General features: G+C 55.4%; 1 protein-coding gene across 3 annotated transcripts in view; it reads right to left on the bottom strand.

The window, feature by feature from the left end:
* LOC102408196 overlaps positions 1-17,665 on the bottom strand; it is a 181,301-nt gene that overhangs the window by 30,696 nt on the left and 132,940 nt on the right. For all 3 annotated transcript variants that reach the window (XM_045164286.1, XM_045164285.1, XM_045164287.1), the window contains exons 42-50: positions 15,557-15,913; positions 14,076-14,432; positions 12,487-12,840; positions 10,042-10,173; positions 9,034-9,183; positions 6,228-6,435; positions 3,149-3,315; positions 1,663-1,775; positions 576-657 (exon numbers count right to left, since the gene is read on the bottom strand). In XM_045164286.1, coding sequence (XP_045020221.1) covers positions 576-657; positions 1,663-1,775; positions 3,149-3,315; positions 6,228-6,435; positions 9,034-9,183; positions 10,042-10,173; positions 12,487-12,840; positions 14,076-14,432; positions 15,557-15,913 — 1,920 coding nt within the window. The remainder of the gene's footprint in view (positions 1-575; positions 658-1,662; positions 1,776-3,148; positions 3,316-6,227; positions 6,436-9,033; positions 9,184-10,041; positions 10,174-12,486; positions 12,841-14,075; positions 14,433-15,556; positions 15,914-17,665) is intronic.

Here is a 17,665-nt window from a genome sequence, read left to right as displayed (position 1 = left end):
AACAAACAGTGGCAGCACCAAGGGAAGGGGAATCGCGGCTCTCACAGGCCCTCCTGTCCACGCCCAGCACCCCAGATGCTACTCAGAGCGGATGCCTGAGACAGCGATATCCCGGGGTTCCAGGTGAACACGGGACTTGCGGATACAGGGCAGGAAGCCATGCAGAGGCTGTGCAAAAGGCAGATGGGGCACCTGGGAGGGGAGGCTGGCTCAGCTCAAAGGCTGCATCATCTGATCCAGTACTCAGAAGCATGCCAGGCTGGGGGGAGGCAGTGCCAGGCACTGGTGGGAGGCAGTGCCAGGCACTGGTGGGCAAGACTCCGCTGGCTCCTGGGGGTTTCATGGGCCCCATTGGGGGCTGCAGGGCTGGCCCAGGAATGTAAACCCAGGCCTGTTTGGGAAACCTGGAGCCAGGGGTTTCTGAGGGTGGCCCAGCAGGGCCTGCTGCAGGCTGGGGGACACATGTGATGTGTTAACACTCCGCAGTGGCGGGGCCAGCCTGCGCGGCCCCCACCCGCCCCGGGCAGGGCATCTGGAACCAGTTAGGGGCTCAGGGGTGGCCGGGACATGGTTACCTTGGCTGAGGTGGAGGCTCTGCTGGGGCAGCGGCCGAGGAGGACGGGGAGGTGATGCCGGCCGGAGAGCTGCAGCTCTTTGCTGGAAGCAAAGAAGGCATGAGAGGCCTGGCTTGAGGGCGCCCTGTGCAGGCCGGGTCGGGACCAAGCCAACTGCCCCAGCAGAGGGCTGGAGACCCAGAAACATGGCAGCAACCCAATGAAGGGCTATTAACATGCCCGGAGGCCTGACGGCCGTGGGCTGCAATGATCAGGGCTGCAGCGACCCGCGCTTGCATTCCAGCTTGGCCTCCGCCTGGTCCTGGCACAGTGGGCAAGTGCCTCCATCTCCCCTCCAGCACAGGGGCTGGGTGGTACTCAGCAGCAGGTCTTCTGTGGGCCCACCCATGGGGCCCCCTCGCTTTGGACAGCGAGCTTTAAGCCTGGCCCCCTCCTGCAGCCCTGGGCTCACAGCTCCCCCCCTTGCCTCCTCAGGCCTGGCACTCACGGCTCCCCATTGCCACCTGCCCAGGGGCTGCCCTGTCCGGGGGTGCCCCTACACCACGTGTGCCAACCTCAGCACGGCTGACACCGTGGGCCACACCAGTCATCGTTGTGGCCTGACCCGCGCATTACAGGAGGTCTGGCAGTAGCTGTGGCCCCCGCCCGCGAGAAGCCGGTAGACCCCCCTTCCTGGCTGTAACAACCGGACCTTTCCCCAGACACTGCCCAATGCCCCCGGGTGAGAACCGCTGGTCTATATCATTACCAGCAGCTTCCTCATCGCCCTCCATCACCTGGAGCCTGGTGACCCACCTGACTTCACGGCACCCCAGAAGGTTCCCAGACTGAAGAGCCATACTAGTTACTACTATTCAAGGCCTGGGATGCATTTAGCTTGGGAGAATAAGAACTCCTCATTCGTATCCTGAGCCCCAGAGGTCAAAGATGTTTTATTAGCTGTGTGACCTCGGGCAAGTCACTTCGCCTCTCTGAACTTCCCTTGCCACCTCTGTGCAGTGGGGCTGTGGGTCGGGTGCTCAGCTGAGGCCTCTCCCTCACCCATTCCTCTTCCCCTGGGGCCCCCAGAGTGTGGCAAAGCCCTCACCTGAGTGCCTGGTTGTGGCCTTGGATGTTGAGGACCAGGCTGGTTTGAGAATCGCATGTCAGCTGCAGGGAAGAATGCATCTCTTCCTTTTCCCAGAGCTCCCGGAACAAGAGCTGAAGAGGGAACAGGGTGGGTTGAGGGTGGGGGGAGGGACAGGCTGGGAGGTGGGGTGGGGGGCCTGAGGACCCTCACATTCCTTTCCGCCCACCAGCCTGGCAGGGCAGATGCCCATCAGACTCGGCCCCATCTGCCCACCCTTGGATGGTAAGGACCCCTGGGCAGGCCTGGCCGGCTCTCTCACTGCAGCCCAGGTTGCCAGCCATGGGTCCCCAGTGTCCACCTGTACCCCAGACATCGGCAAAGAGCCGGCAACCTACAGACCTCCCCACCATCCAGGCTAAGGGCAGGGAAAGGGGATTCAGATGAAATGCTGCTCAGCTGTGGATCATGGTGACTCAGACCCTCTGTGGGAAAAGTGACATTCTGGGTCCCTGGACTCCGGGAATTGCCCCTCCTCCCATGGCAGAGGGGAGTGAGGGGCAGGAGGATTGCCGGATAGCCCCAAACAGAAGGCTGGAAAAGAGACTTGGATGTATGTGCTCCATGGCTCATGAGGGAGAGGGAGGGCCCCACTAAGCAAGTTGAGTTCACACCAAGTGATACTGGCCCACTGCATGGGGACTCAGCACAGTTCCTGTCTTAGAGGGTGTGGGGGCGCATCTCAGGGAAGGACCTGGTACCAAGTCTGAGCCCCTGTTTTGATGCCTACTTGCTACATGACCTTGGGCAGGTCACCGAGAGACGGACCTGTGACCCGAGAATGCTGATGACTACAGCGGCCAGCATCACCGGCAGCATCAGAGCAGCAAAGGCTTCTGAAGCATCAGCTCGAGCCACACACCATCCCAGGGGCATCACCAGTACTGACTCACTCCATCCTCACAACCCTCACATTAACAGTACCAGTATTATCCCCATTTCACAGATGAGGAGACTGAGGGCACAGAGGGGCTAAGGAATCTGCCCAAGGACAGCCAGCAAATGACAGAGCTGGGACTGGCCTCCAGAGATGGCATGCATAACAGCTGTCCTGCTCTGCCTCTTACTGGGTGTTAGGACATGAGCCAGCGCATATAGGACCCTCAGAACAGTGCCAAGCATGCAGTAGGTTCTGTACAAATGCAAGCTGGGCTTTGATTCTGATTAAAAGGCGGAAGCATGGAAAGGACACAGGACCAGGAGCTGGAACGCAGGTGCAGGAGCCCATCCACACCGGCCCCACGGCGGGGAGCACCGAGGCCACTGGTTACAATTATCATCATTATTAATAAAGCCTTTGCAAACTGTAAAGTGCTGGACAGACACAAGGCAAGACCATTCGCATCAAGTGTGCACACAGTGGTCCTCTGCCCCTGGGAACAGGATGGGCATTGACAGAATTAGCAGGGGAGTCTGCCCCTGCCTGGGCTGGCCACCCACGCCTCACCTGGCTGGCAAAGGGCAGGCCCAGCCTCCGGAGAAGAGGTGCCGTGTGGCTGACATTCACCACCAGCTCCAGGGGGCCATTCACTGGCCGGGCCACCAGGGCTGCCGCGTCCATGTTGATCCCATCGTCCCCACCTCGGAGGACCACACGGGCCTGCGTCTGGGTCTCTAGGGACAGAGAGTGGCAAAGGCTGCTGGGAAACGGGGTTCATTTCCCTTTCCAGTTTAGCGTCGCACCCTGTGGATACCAGTGAGACTGACCTGGGCGAGCCTTTCACCTCTGAGTCCGCGGCAGCATCTGTCGTGAGGCTCCCCCAGTCTTGGCCTGGCCAGCTCCTCCTCACTGGGGTCACTGCTGCTGACACCTCCTCCGAGCAGCCTCCCCTGACTGCCCCTCTAAAGTACCTCCCAGCCCGTCCTGCTTCCTCCCTCGCCAGAAGGTCAGCTCCATGAGGGCAGGACCTTTATATATTTCCTTCCCTGCTGTGACCCCAGCACTTAGTACCACCCCAGACACATCACAAGTGCCCAGAACCTAATGAGGGAGTGAACAAGCCAATGATGCTTTTCTCCAGGGTTAATACAAGATCAAATCAATATCAAATGATACTGACCTGCAGCTTGCCTGGCCCAGACAAGGGTCTGCACCCTCCCCCAGCATGTGCGGGCATCTCTTCCAGTCCCCTGCCGCCGAGCTAGGCCACAACTCAGCTCAGCAGACAGAAGAAACTCCTCCACGAAAGGAGATTCTGGGATCTCGCCCAGCCCCATCACCTGGGAGGCCCTCCTTGGCAGACAAGGACAAGCTGGCCACTCTGAGCCTCAATTTCCTCACCTACAGAGTGGGCATAGGCCACCCACCTCAAGAGACATCACCAAGATGAACTAAGATAACACAAGTGCATGCTGGGCACACAGTAGGTCTCATGAAGGGTCTGTCTCCTTCCTTCATTATGCAGTGTTCACCCATGTGCACCCACTATGTGTGGGGCACGAGTGGGGAGTGAACACACATCCAAGGGAACTCAGTCCCCTTGTGCCTGGGGAGGTTCCTGATTGTGGGGACACCAAGAATGTTGATGGGCAGAACACGCCCCCTGAGAGATAGCAGTTGGGGCGGTGAGAGGCCACCGTGGCTGAAGGCCAGCACCCCAGGCCTCCTGGCCCGGGAACTGGGGCCGTGGGGAATCATTCCTGGGACACCTGTCCCATCACTGACCCACCACAGCCCTGACAAACCCTTCCTCAGAGCAGTCTGTGAGACAGTCCCCTGTCTGATCCAGGCGCCTGCTCACCCTGCAGGAGGCTGAGAACCAAGGATGGAAGAGTTTGAGGCCAGAAGAGGACCATCCAGGAGACTTGGGGCCATGCAGGGATCCTGATCTCTGCCATCTACACGGGATGGCGGGGGCGGGGGTGGATCAGAGGGTGGCTCTGGAGTCATGCTGCCTGGATTCATCATGAGCCAGCTGTGTGGCATGGGACAAGTGACTCAACCTCTCTGAGCTTCTGTTCCTCCCCTGCAGAATGGGGATGGTGCTACTCACCACTCCCTGATACCCATTCACTCAACAGATGATTAACTGATCACCTACTATCTGCCACTCTGCAAACAAACAGTGGAGTGTGGGGTGGATGGAAGGTGGGAAGTGAGAAATAAGAGTATTTAAGAAGTGGGTTACACAGCTTGTTAGAAAGACAAAGTCTGGGAGAGAGGTGGGGAGAGCTGGAGGGAGGTGGGGGTGCAAATAAATAGGGGGAGAGGCAAGGCCTCAATGAGGAGATGACATTTGAGAAGTAGGTGGTGAGGGACTGCTTCCTTGTTTCTCCCACAACGAGTCATGTGGGAAGAGCATTCCAGGCAGAGGGAACAGCCTGTGCAAAGGTCCTGAGGCAGGAGTAAGCCTCATGTGTTGGAAGAATATCAAGGAGTGCAATGAGCAGGGGCCAGGAGAGAGGTCAGAGGGTCTGATGACCCAGAGGCCCCACTGGGGGCTTCAAGCGTCCCTTGGTGTGATCGGGGTTGTCGAGCAGACTCACTGAGCTATGTACTGAGAGCTTGCCTCAGTGATGACATACGCGGTAATCACTCAATCAATGCCAGCTCTTGGGACTTCCCTGGTGGCCCAGGGGCTAAGACTCCACAGTCCCAATGCGGGGAGCCTGGGTTTGATCCCTGGTCAGGGAACTAGATCCCACCTGCTGCAACTAAGAGCTCGCATGCTGCGACTAAAGATCCCACGTGCCACAGCTAAGACCCAGTGTGGCCAAATAAACAAATAAAAATAAAATTCCTCATTAAAAAAAAACAAACCAAACAATAACAAAAACACTGACTCTTATTACTGTTACCTTCCCTTCTTCCTCCAGTATGGGTTAAACTATTTCCCCTTAAAAATTATGTTTGAAGCCCTAACTCCCAGGACCTGTGGATGCGCCCTTATTTGGAAATAGGATTGGTGGCTCAGTTGGTAAAGAATCCACCTGCAATGCAGCAGACCCGGGTTCAGTCCCTGGGTCGGGAAGATCCCCTGGAGAAGAAAGCGGCAAGTCATCTTGCCTGGAGAATCCCATGGACAGAGAAGCCTGATGGGATACAGTCCATGGGGTCGCAAGAGTTGGACACAACTTAACGACTAAACCACGAAGCAAGCCAAGGTGAGGTGCCGGGTTGGGATGGGCCGTAATCCAATGGCTAGCATCCTTACAGAAAGAAAGGCAGAGACTCGGGGGCAGAGACCAGGGTTATACAGCTGTAAGTGCAAGAATGCCTGGGGCTACCGGGAGCTGGCAGAGGCCAGTAAGGGTTGAATCCTAAAGACTCTGGAGGGAGCATGGCCCTGACCACACCTGATTTCTGACTTGCGGCCTTTAGAAGTTGGGAGAATAAATTTCTGTTGTTTTAAGCCACCCGTTTTATGGTACGTTGCCTTGGCCACCCTGGGAAGTGAATACCCGCTCCTTTAAGAACCAGGTTCCAAGGCCAAGGGCATCCTGGTTAGCCCTGGAACTCAGGGTCACGCCAGGCCTGAGGCTGGCGGGCAGGTGTCTGTGTAGGGGGGCAGGGTCCGCCGCCTTACTCTGCATCTGCAGCTCGGCGCCGAGGCGGGCCTCTCCCGGGAACCCCGCCTGCCGCAGGGCCCAGCTGTTGTGCTCGCTCCAACCAGAGAACTCCAGGCGCCCATCACGGACACGGCAGCTCACGGAGTAGTTCAGAGATGTGGACCCTGAGGAGACGCGTCCTGAATTCTCAAAGCCACAGCCGCTGCTGGCAACATCCACGGAGACCTGGAACAACACCCAGGAGACGCCGGACCACCCTGAGCAGAGAAAGCCAGCCTGGCCCAGCGAGGACCCGCTCGCCCAAACCCTGGGGTCTTGTACCATCCACACCACTGGGGTGGGAAGAACCAGGGCCCTGAGAGAGCAGGATGGAGGAACAGCTGGGTTACACTTGGCAAACCACACACGTGCTGTTTGGCACTAGAGGGCGGGGAGGTGCCTGCTGAGGAGCGATTGCTCGTGGGTAACAGGGCTCCCATCTGGCGGGGGAGGTGAAAATGCTCTGAATTAGAGAGTAGCTACACAAATTTATCAGTGTACTAAATACCTAAATTGTGCAGTTTAAAATAGCTCAGGGGACTTCCCTCAAAGTCCAATGGTTAAGAATTCGCCTTCCAATGCGAAGGGTGAGGGTTCAATCCCTGGCTGGGGAACTAAGATTCTCATGGGCAAAAAACCAAAACATAAAACAGAAGCAATATTGTAAGAAATCCAACAGAGACTTTAGAAAATGGTCCACATAAAAATATCTTTTAACAAAACAAAACAGTTCAAATGGTAAAGATGTATTTCACCCCAACAAAAGTTAATACTTTTTTTTAAAAAAAAAACCTTTTTCTCAAAAAGTTAAAAATATACAACTGGGAAGACTTTAGACAGGGTGTGAGCTCTCTAGGTCCCCTTACCGCTCACCTGATACACTGGAGCTCTCCACGGGGCCCCAGAGGCTCTGAGTTTGCAAGTTCCCCACCAATGAGCCTGTGAGTTAATCACTGAACCACAACAGCACATTAGCCCTTACGATCAGAACACACAGTGCGTGGCAGCAGGTGGCGAGCAGATTCCTGCTTTAAGTCGCCGGCTCTATAAGGCAGGCAATGGCAACCCACTCCAGTACTCTTGCCTGGCAAATCCCATGGACAGAGGAGCCTGGTAGGCTGTAGTCCATGGGGTCGCTAGGAGTCAGACACGACTGAGCGACTTCACTTTCACTTTTCACTTTCATGCATTGGAGAAGGAAATGGCAACCCACTCCAGTGTTCTTGCCTGGAGAATCCCAGGGACAGGGGAGCCTGGTGGGCTGCCATCTATGGGGTCACACAGAGTCGGACACGACTGAAGCGACTTAGCAGCAGCAGCAGCAGCTATAAAGCGGGAGGTGTCACTCCATCGCTCAACCATGCTGACTGAACACCTACCACTCGCTGGGTCCTGTTAAACCTTCGGAGGCTGCCACACGTGAGACAGAAAGAAATGTCTGAACTGTTACATTACCACATGGAACTTAAACACCAGCAGTGGGAGTCAGGCTGGGACAACACCAAAGGCATCACGTGTCGGATGATGGGAAGTCGATGGAAAAGAGAAAGCTGGGGAGAGGCGAGGAAGGGCATGGCACAGTAAAGCTGCAGCTACAGAGGCCTCTGGTCCCAGTTCCCCCTAACAGTTGGTCTTTGACCCCAGTTCCTGGCACAGAACTCGTACAGCTTTGTAGACTGAGTGATGGGGGTGACAGAAGAATATGACACGGAGTTCATAGGTCCCTTGGAATTTCCTGGGTGATAGGAGAGTCTTTTGTTCTAATGAGGTGATGCTTTAGGGGGTTCCTGGATGAGGGCTTGGCCAATCGAGGTTGATTTCAAGGGTTTGACTACACGGTGGGAAGGATGGACTAGGCATTGTTTGCCAAGATGGAGAAAGACAGGAGGGGCCGCTCTGGGGGGCTGGCCTGTCTGGTTTTGGAACAGCTAAAGTCGGAGGTGCCTTGCCAGGCATCTGAGTGGAGATACAGTGGGCAGGTGGGCCTACTGATCTGGGGTTCAGGGGAGGATGAGACGGGGGACACGGCAGTGCAGATATGCCACTGATATGAGAGACCGGATAAGACCGTGAAGGGAATGTGTATGGACAACGTGGAAAAAGAGGGCTGAGGACGAGCTCTGGTCTGCTGGGAGTGGGGGAGGGGGCTCTAGAGGAGAAGAATGTGTAACAGTCCTGGGGGCGCGGCTGGATGAAGGAAATGAATACTGGAAGTGAAATGTGAAGGGAAAGTCACTCAGTCGTGTCCTACTCTTTGTGACCCCATGGACTGTAGCCCCCCAGGCTCCTCTGTCCATGGGATTCTCCAGGCAAGAATACTGGCTTGGGTGGGGCTTCCCTTCTCGAGGGGATCTTTCCAACCCAGGGATAGAACCCAGGTCTCCCACATTGCAGGCGGATTCTTTACCAGCTGAGCCACCAGGGAAAAATGAGTATCAGCAGCCCCAATTTCCAGATGTAAAGGCTGAGGCTCAGAGGGAGGTCTGAAGCTTGTTCTACCATCCCCTTGTCTCGGAAGTACTTCCAAAAAGGTTTGTTGAATGAATGATTTCCATTATCACTGCCGCTCACCAAGGCTGACCTGAAGGGCCACCCTGTCCTCCACCCACAGCGTCTGCAGTGCAGGCATGCTGTGCTGGAGTCTGCAGCCCAGGGAGATGTGCCCTGGCCACCGAGTGAAGGTCAGCTCCTCGGATACATGTTAGGGTGGAAGACGTGGGACCAGGGCCATCAGGCCAGTTCCCAGCCCCACCAAGCCCCCCCTCACTCCGGCAGAGCCCCCACCTCTTTGCCATCCACTCCGACCCGCAGGGTGTGTCTGTAGCTGGGCCCGAGCCTCTCGTTGGTCAGGTACAGCAGGATCTGGGCTGGGAGGGCCAAGGGGTTGGGCTGAGGCAGGTTGTGTGTGAGCAGCAAGTTCACCTCCTGCTGGGTCTATAACAGAGCCAGAAAAACCAAGACTCACGTGAGAGATCACCAAGAGATATTTGCACACCCATGTTCATAGCAGCACTCTTCACAATAGCCAAAGGGTGGAAGCAACCCAAGTGTCCACTGATGGATAAATGGATCAACAAAATATGGGCCATTCACACATACAACGCAATATTATTCAGCCTTAAAAAGGAAGGAAACTCAGTAGAGCTGGGGGTGGGGGCGGGAAATGAGGAGTTGTTGTATTGTGGGTGGTTTCCGTTTTGCAAGATGAAGAGACTTCTGGACACCGATGGTGGTGATGGGTGTACAACCACGTGAGTGTATTTAATGCCACTGAACTGTGCATGTGAAAGTGGTTAAGATGGTAAATTTTGTCGTGTGTATTATATCACAATGAAGATGTTTTTAAAATAAAATCAAAATGTACTTACTTAATTAATTAAATATACAATAAAAAACTAGACACTGCCCAAATGCTAATGGATAAGATGTTTGAACAGATGAATCGTGATACCAGCACACCATGGAATACTATACAGCAGTGAAAAAGGATACAGACCACGTGAATCCCACAAACGTCATGCTGAATAAAAGGAGGCAGATGCAAAAGTGGGCAGGCTGTGTGCTCTCGTGACCATGACATTAAGAGAGTCAGATGAGCGATGGCTCCTGGGGAGTTAGGAAGGGGAAGGGGAAGCTGAGGGACTTCTCCTCGGAAGTCTCATTCCTCTACTCATGGACCCTGAAGCTCTCATCTGCCAGGGTCCTCTCTGGAGCTCAGCTGGTATCCAAATGCTTCTCTCGTCAGGAGCACATGGCCCCGGCATCCCAGGCCATCCTGGTCTGCACCCTCACCTCGGTGGCACTGAGGACAAGCAGCCCCCGTAGCGTGCTGGCATCCACGGTGACCAGCACCTGAGCGTCCACGGCCGTGGAGTTCACCACAATGTAGCCGGAGCTGTTGACTCGGCCTGGGACCCCCAGGGCCTGGAAGGGTTGAAAGAGATGGAAGTAGGGCTTCTTAACTAGGGTGGGTCTCAAGTGGGCATCAGGGGTCCCATGATCTCCCTTGAACTGAAAACAAAATGGGGTGCGGATGTGCCCACATAAGTCTCTACAGGAGATGGTTTGTGACTTGGGTCAGATTTTAGGAGTGCCAGAGGGCCCCACTTCAGTAACCCTGCACTGTCAAACGAGCTTCCTCCGGCCCCCTTTCCAATTCCCCAAACCACAAAGATCGCATCTTTATGCCCAAGCATCCCGTGCTTTTCACACATCCCGTGAAACCAACTGGTGAAGAGCCTTAGAACACTGGCAGCTCTGAAACATGTATTTCCCCTCCTCTCCTCCCCCAACCCCTCCAACTCCCCTGGCCCACAGAACCCAGACACCTGCTCCTGAGAGGCGATGGGAGCCTGCTCAGGAAGCAGGCTGCAAGGCCAGCCCACATGGGCATCTCCCTAGGCTCCGCCCACCAGTGCATCGCCGAGCACAGGGCAGGTCCATCTAATCATGACAGTGGAGGAGGTCACTGCACCCATCTACGATGATGACTCTGAGGCTCCGGGAGGAACAGGGATGTGCTCAAGGCCACCAGGGACAAGGGACAGAACCTTAATTCACAGTCTGGGCTTTCTGGCCTCACAGCTGGCCTTCCAGTACCTAGGACAGCTGCCCCGCTTCACCCGCCTGACACAGCATTTGACCCTATTAACCCTTTCCTCCCCAGTCTTGAGACCCCTTTCTCCCTTGGGGTTCCTCCTCCTCCTGGCTTGTTCTTGGTACCCTTGGCTGTTTCCTTCTCATCTTTCCCAGCTTTGCAACCTGAGTGCTTAGTCTCCACCTACCCCACAGCCATCTCAGCCAGTCTGTGACTTTTTTACGAGTTTTTTTCTTTTTTGATGTGGACCATTTTAAAAATCTTTATTGAATTTGTTACAATTTTGCTTCTGTTTTATGTTTTGGTTTTTGGGCCCTGAGGAATGTGGGATCTTCACCCCCTGGCCAGGGATTGAAACTGCACCCCCTGTATTGGTGTCTTAAGGCGAAGTCTTAACCACTAGACCACCAGGGAAGTCCTCAGTCTGTGGCTTTAAATGTGACCACCAAGAGGAGGAGACCTCCAGTTCAGACCACAGCTGACCTCCTGAGAGCCCTGTCAGATTTAACACATCCAAAAAGGGCCTGTGAGTCAGTGACACCCCCTTCCCAACTCTCCTTCTCCACCCACGTCCTTCCTATCACCAGGAACAGCAGCAGCCCCAGTCCTCTTCTTACACAGTCGCCATCTGGCTCCCCTATTTCTCACAGCCACATCTGACTTCTTTCCAATCCTATCTCTCCACCTCCGTGATGGATCCTGAATCCAAGGGTGCTCCCACCCCATGGGCTTTTTATAAAACAGAAGTCAGCAAACGCCTGTCCACCAGCCGCATCCAGCCCACTGCCTGCTGTAAATAAAGCGTTATTGGAACACAGTCATGCCCATTCACCGCATACTGTCTATGGCACATTGCTCTACAACAGCAGCACTGAGTAGTTACATCAGCGGCTGAATGGCCTGCAAAGTCTAAGATATTTGCTATCTGGACTTTCATAGAGACAGTTTGCTGATCCCAGTCCTAGAGAATGCCCTTCCCTCTCCAGCTCTGCCTCAGGGCCTTTACACTGGCCATGCTCAGAAAATCCTTTCCCCTTGGGACTTCTCTGGTGGTCCAGTTACTAAGACTTCACACCTCAGTGCAAGGGTCCTAGGTACGATTCCTGATCAGGGAACTAGATCTCAAATCCCACAACTAAGAGTTTGCATGCCACATCTAAAGATCCTACATGCCTCAACTAAGACCCCATGCAACCAAATAAATAGAAATAACTATTTTTTAAGAAAAGAGAAACCCTTCTCCCCAGGTACCCACAATCCTACTCTCTCCTCTCCTTCAGGTCTGTGCTTAAATGTCACCCTGTTTGGGGGACCAACCTTGACCGACATACAAAATTGCAGTATCTGCCCTGTTTTTCACGACCCCCTTTCCCACTTTCTCTCTCTCCCTAGCCCTCACCCCTGTGTAATACACTCCACAGTTCGCTGATTTATCCTGGGGTTGCCTGTCTGCCCCAGGGAGGCAGTCATCTCTGCCGTGTTTACAGCTGTATGTCTAGGCTTAGAGGAGGTTCTCCAGTCCTCCAGGGTTCACCCCATCTCTCTCACTTTGGCAGTGGTTAAAAAGGAGGGTTCCCGCCTGGAGACCCTGGCGCTCACCCCTCGCGCTCACCCCTCGCGCTCACCCCCGGCACACATACCTGCAGGCCCTCGCAGGAGCTCTCGGCCACCGCCCGCCACTGCAGCCGGCGGTCCAGCTGCAGCTCACCACTGCCCTGAAGCTCACAGGCCCCCGTGTGCAGCTCCAGGCGCAGCCGGTGCCCGGCCTCCCACCCACACTGGACGGTCAGCGAGGTCTCCGGGGGAAGCGCAGGTGCAGGCAGCGTGGGCCTCAGTTTCGCTTGGAGTGTGGCCTCGGATGGGTGCAAGGTCACCGCCAAGGTAAAGGAAGCAGTCTGGCTGGCCGCTGCAAGGACCCCTGATGCTTCTGCTTCCCCACCCAAGGCCTGCAGGGAGTCGCTGAGCTGTGTCTCTGCTGGGGGGCCCAGGCCCTGCTGGACCCCAGAGAGAGGGGTCAGAGGGTGGTCCCACACCAACGAGTGGCCCAATTCTCCATCTTCAGCCTTCTTCCTCGCCCCCGCTCCTCTCCCATTACAATAACAACAAAACTGCAGCTTCAACCACAACACACAACAGTTGTCCATCAGAGAACACTCAGTACACACACAGTCTCATGCTGAGTGCTTCATCAGAATGTTCTCTTTTCACCCTATTCCAACAACTCTGAGATTAGTAGTTACTAGTCCCCATTTTACAGATGGGAACACTGAGGCTCAACAAGGCAAAGTCATTGCCCAGAATCACATAGCTAATAAGTAGAGGAGCTAAGGTCTGAACCTGATCTGTCTTCAGTCTGTGCTTCACCTCTCTGATGTCCACTAGGATAGTCACTAACCACATGGGGCTGGTTCCATCTAAATTAAAATGAAGTCCGAGTAAGAATTCAGTTTCTCTGTAGCATGAGTAAAATCATCATAAGCCCTCAGTAGCTCCCTGTGGCTAGTGGCTACTGCCCTGGATAGCAAAGAACATCTCCATCATCATAGAAAGTCCTAGTGGGTAGGCCTGCTTCATCCCATGATGCAGTGCTCTCTTGTGGACCAATCCTGTGTTGCCCTGATTAACAGAGACAGAACATCTGCCGGCGCCCAGCCCTACGCTCAGGGATGCTGAGTGGACCAGACCCTGTCCCTACGCCCAGGAAGCTCCATCAGGAGACACAGGGCAGGGGCCTGTGCCACTCAGACAAGGGCACCAGCCCTGTCTGCTGACCTAGACTCCAGCTTCCCCCTTTCCTGAGTCACGGGGTCCCCTTCCCCCAAACATCACAGAACAATCCTCAGACTGTCTCTTGGCTCAGATAGAACCCAGCCTGTGGTTTTTAACAGGTTATGAAACCAAGATGCAACTGTTTCCAACTGTCATGAGAAGAGTTCCTCTCATTCCCTTCCTGCTCTTAAAATTTTACTAAAAAGAGACTCGCATAAATTCTGAGCCTGTGGTCCTCAAGTTCCATGGCGCTGCATGCCTCTAATCTCACCCAGCCTCGATCTCCTCATCTGTCAAATGGGAACATGGGATGAGAGATAAGAGGGGTCAAGTGTCCAACAGGGCTTTGGGGAAATAGTAGCTGGTCTCGGGAAGTCCCTGGAGGGGGTGTCAGCCAGGCTCAGGCCTCAAACTGACAGGAAGCTCCTCTCCAGGCACCTCGCTGGCCTGCTATACACACCTCCAGCAGTGGGCAGCCCGGCTCGGTGGCCAGCGTCCATGTGCTCTCGTTCTCAGTGTGTTGCTCCAGGGCACCAAGCAGCCGGCACGGCCCCATCTGGAGGGACAGGGAGCTGCGGGGGGTGGGGCCAGGCTGGACGGTCAGGCTGATGGCACTCCAGGATGGCAGGCCCAGTTGGCCCAGGAGGGGCAGGGAGTGGGTCAGGTGCCCCAGGACCAAGGTCTGGGGCCCGCAGGTACGGGCCAACTGCAGGTGGGCATCTCCACGGTCACTATGGAAGTCCGTGGTCAGGTCGAACTCGCAGGGGCCCCAGCTTAGGCTGCCCTCGGAGCGCAGGGCCTGCGGGATTCCTGTCGCCTGGAATATAGAGAAAGTGGTTGGATTTCAGGTGAGTGCCAGAAGCCAGGTGGCGCTAATGGTAAAGAACCCGCCTGCCAATGCAGGAGACAGAGATGCGGGTTTGATCCCTGGGTCGGGAAGACCCCCTGGAGGAGGGCATGGAAACCCACCGCAGTATCCTTGCCCAGAGGACCCCATGGACAGAGGAGCCTCGTGGGCTACTGCCCATGGGGTCGCCAAGAGTAGGACACGACTGAAGTGACTCAGCAGAGACACACACACCAGAAGTCAAGGTGGGGGAGCTGGAGACGCCTCTGGGTGGGAAGAGGGCAGCAGTGGCCCCACGGCCTAAACTCTATCAGCACCTCCTTCTGCAAGGTGAGCGATACCAAGGGTACCCCATCGAGAGATGTGGGCTCAAATTCCCGTTCTACCACTAACTCGGTCTCTCCAAATGCACGGACTCAGTTTACCCATCTCTAAAATGGGAGTTGATCATAAGTTGCTGGGAGATGGAAGTAAGTTAATCCTTGTGAATCCAGAGCCAGGCATCCAGAAAGCACTGGCTATTGGAATGAGATCACGAACATCAATGTACACTTGCTGGAGGGCAGAGACTTTAAGCAACCCGCTCCACTGGGGCCTAAGACACACCCAACATGGAGGCACAGACCCAAGGTGGGAATGAAAGGGTCCCCCCACCTCTCTGGGCCCCAGGGTATCATGGGGGACGAGGGGGTACAAGCAGCCCTTTCCCCTAGGGGGTGAGGATTCAAGGGGCCTCAGAGAGTACTCAGCATTCATATTATTACTCTGCACTAGTCTTATTCTTACTCCTGGATCCTTAACCCCAGGGATGCAGGAAGTGAGATATAAGAACAGAACCAACTTGAACCACAGAAAAGATGCGAACCAGTGTCTCAGGAGGGCCCTTGGCAAAAGAGGAGAAAAATTGAATTCTGGTCCTGTTTTTGGCTCAAAGCTTTACAGTCAATGAGTCCCCCAGTTTAAGTGACAACAGCAAAAGAAAAAAATAGCCCAAAGTTTCCCATGCTGAGTGCAAAGCTGGGCATACAGTAGGTGGTTAATGATTTATAAAGGGAGGTGGGAACCCACACTGACATGTGGGGCGGGGGGCTTACCTCCAGCAGAGGGCAGTGATTCACCAAGGCCAGGGTCCAGTTGTGTGTGACGCTGGCCTCTGATCTGAAGTCCCCACGGGCGGTCAGGGTGCACAGGCCCAGGGCTACCTCCAGCTGGGCCCGGGGGGGTTCATCTCCCCCCACGGACACTCGGATGTGGTTGTTGGAGGGGACTCCCAGTGCCTGAAGTGGAGGCCACGCGTGCTGGAGGCCAGTGTCCAGATGAGCACGGTGGCCGCAGGCTGAGTGGATGTGGGCTCGGGCGAAGGTGTCCCCAGACGATACCTGAGCCACCAGTCTGGCCCCAAAGGTGTGCACCAGGAAGGAGCCGTTCAGCGTCAGCACAGCTGGATTCTGCTGCCAAGAAAGGCCAGGTGAGGGGTCCCTCCAGAACCCCATGAAGTGTGCCCACTGTCCGTTTGTCCACAGGCGGTCACGAAAGCCCTCATCCTCCGGGGGCATCCACCACCTCTCTTCTCTTTGAAGAGCTGAAAACAGCCTCCCGGGGTGGGTGGGGGGGGCGGTCAAGAAATCTAACCATTGAGAGCAGTTTGGGGCCCCTTATGCCCCCGTCGCCTGGGGCTTCCCTGGTGGCTCAGATAGTAAATAATCTGCTTGCAAGGCAGGAGGCCTGGGTTGGATCCCTGACTTGGGAAGATCCCCTGGAGAAGGGCATGGCAACCCACTCCAATATTCTTGCCTGCAGAATCCCATGGACAGAGGAGACTGGCAGGCTACAGTCTATGGGGTCACAAAGAGTCGGACACGACTGAGAGACTGACAAAAACAAAAAATGCCCCCTCCCCTGAGGTTTCTGTTTTCTCCTCTCTTTTCCACAATAGAGTGCAGGCCTCTCAACCTCTCTGGTCTGGACATGTCCCTCTTAATGCCCCAAATGGAAGTTACTTGTGTCTCTAAGTGGTATATTCTCAGGACCTGGGGTTCTGCAGGGCAAAGTCTGCACCCACAGGACAGAACTAGGAACTGGCCCTCAGCCCCTTCCTGTCACCCAGCACTCTGCCCCAAATGGAAGTCACTGTGCCTCTAAGTGGTATAATTCTCAGGATCTGGGGTTCTGGGGGAGTCTGCACCCCCAAGACAGAACCAGGAGCTGCCCTCAGCCCCTTCCTGTCACCCAGCACTCATCTGTCTGCCTGGGGTGGGGACAGCGCCTCTGGTGATGGGGTGAACACACATATCAGCTCCACCGCGGCCAAATGGAGACCACAAGAGGAGCCACGGAGCTCGGGGTGGCCTCCCATGGGGCCAGGGCATGGTTCTCCTGCTTGGATGTCACTGGCCTGCTCCAGGACTGAGGAATGCCCCCTTTCTAGCCCTTTCCTGGAATTCCAGGCCATGACTCTCAGAGGGAAGTTCCACCCATTCACAGCTCCTGTCCTAACCCTCCTGCGCAGTGAGTCCTTGCAGCAAACACCCTCCCCTCCTGCCGCTGGCTCTGAGTCTTTCTCACACGTGTAGCTATTCATTTCACATGCCCCCAGTCTTACGTTTCCTCTGGGGGGAGGCAGCCCATCTGTCCCTTAAGACCCCTTCAATCCTGCCATCTTGGTTAACCCTCCTGCCATCTAGGCCACTGTGCAACCCTAGGAAGGTGACTTCACCTTCCTAAGCCTCAGTTTCCACATCTGTAAAATGAAATTATGATTTCCTGGTAGCTGAAACCAGGGCAAAAGAGAGGGTACCCAACTGAGATGGCACTTAACGTGCACTGGTCCACTTCCTGCTCGACAGCGTAAGGTAGGGACGTACTGTATACCACCACCTGCAGTACACAGATGACGAGGCTGAAGCTCAGAGAGGTTAAGGCCTGGCTAAGTCACACGGCAGGTGAGTGGCAGGCGCGGGCAGAAAGCTGTGGTAGTTTGATTTTTCTGGCCCTTGTGTCTCCCTGTGTCGGGTGAAGCCGCTGCCACTACTCAAGCTGGAGGCATGAAAGCATCACACGCTTTGTGCTCACAGAGGGCACACTGGCAGAAATCGTCCTCCCCAAGGAGGTTCCCTCTACCTGGACAGCCAGGTGGCGAGCCCACAGCCCTGGCTCCCAGGGCCCTCAGGCAGTGCCCCAGGTGGGACACCCAGCAGCACCCA

The sequence above is a fragment of the Bubalus bubalis genome, chromosome 24 (genome assembly GCF_019923935.1).
Source record: "Bubalus bubalis isolate 160015118507 breed Murrah chromosome 24, NDDB_SH_1, whole genome shotgun sequence".
NCBI classification, from domain to species: Eukaryota; Metazoa; Chordata; class Mammalia; order Artiodactyla; family Bovidae; genus Bubalus; species Bubalus bubalis.
Note: the sequence above shows the minus strand (reverse complement) of the source record. Positions and strands in the feature narration are given on the sequence as shown.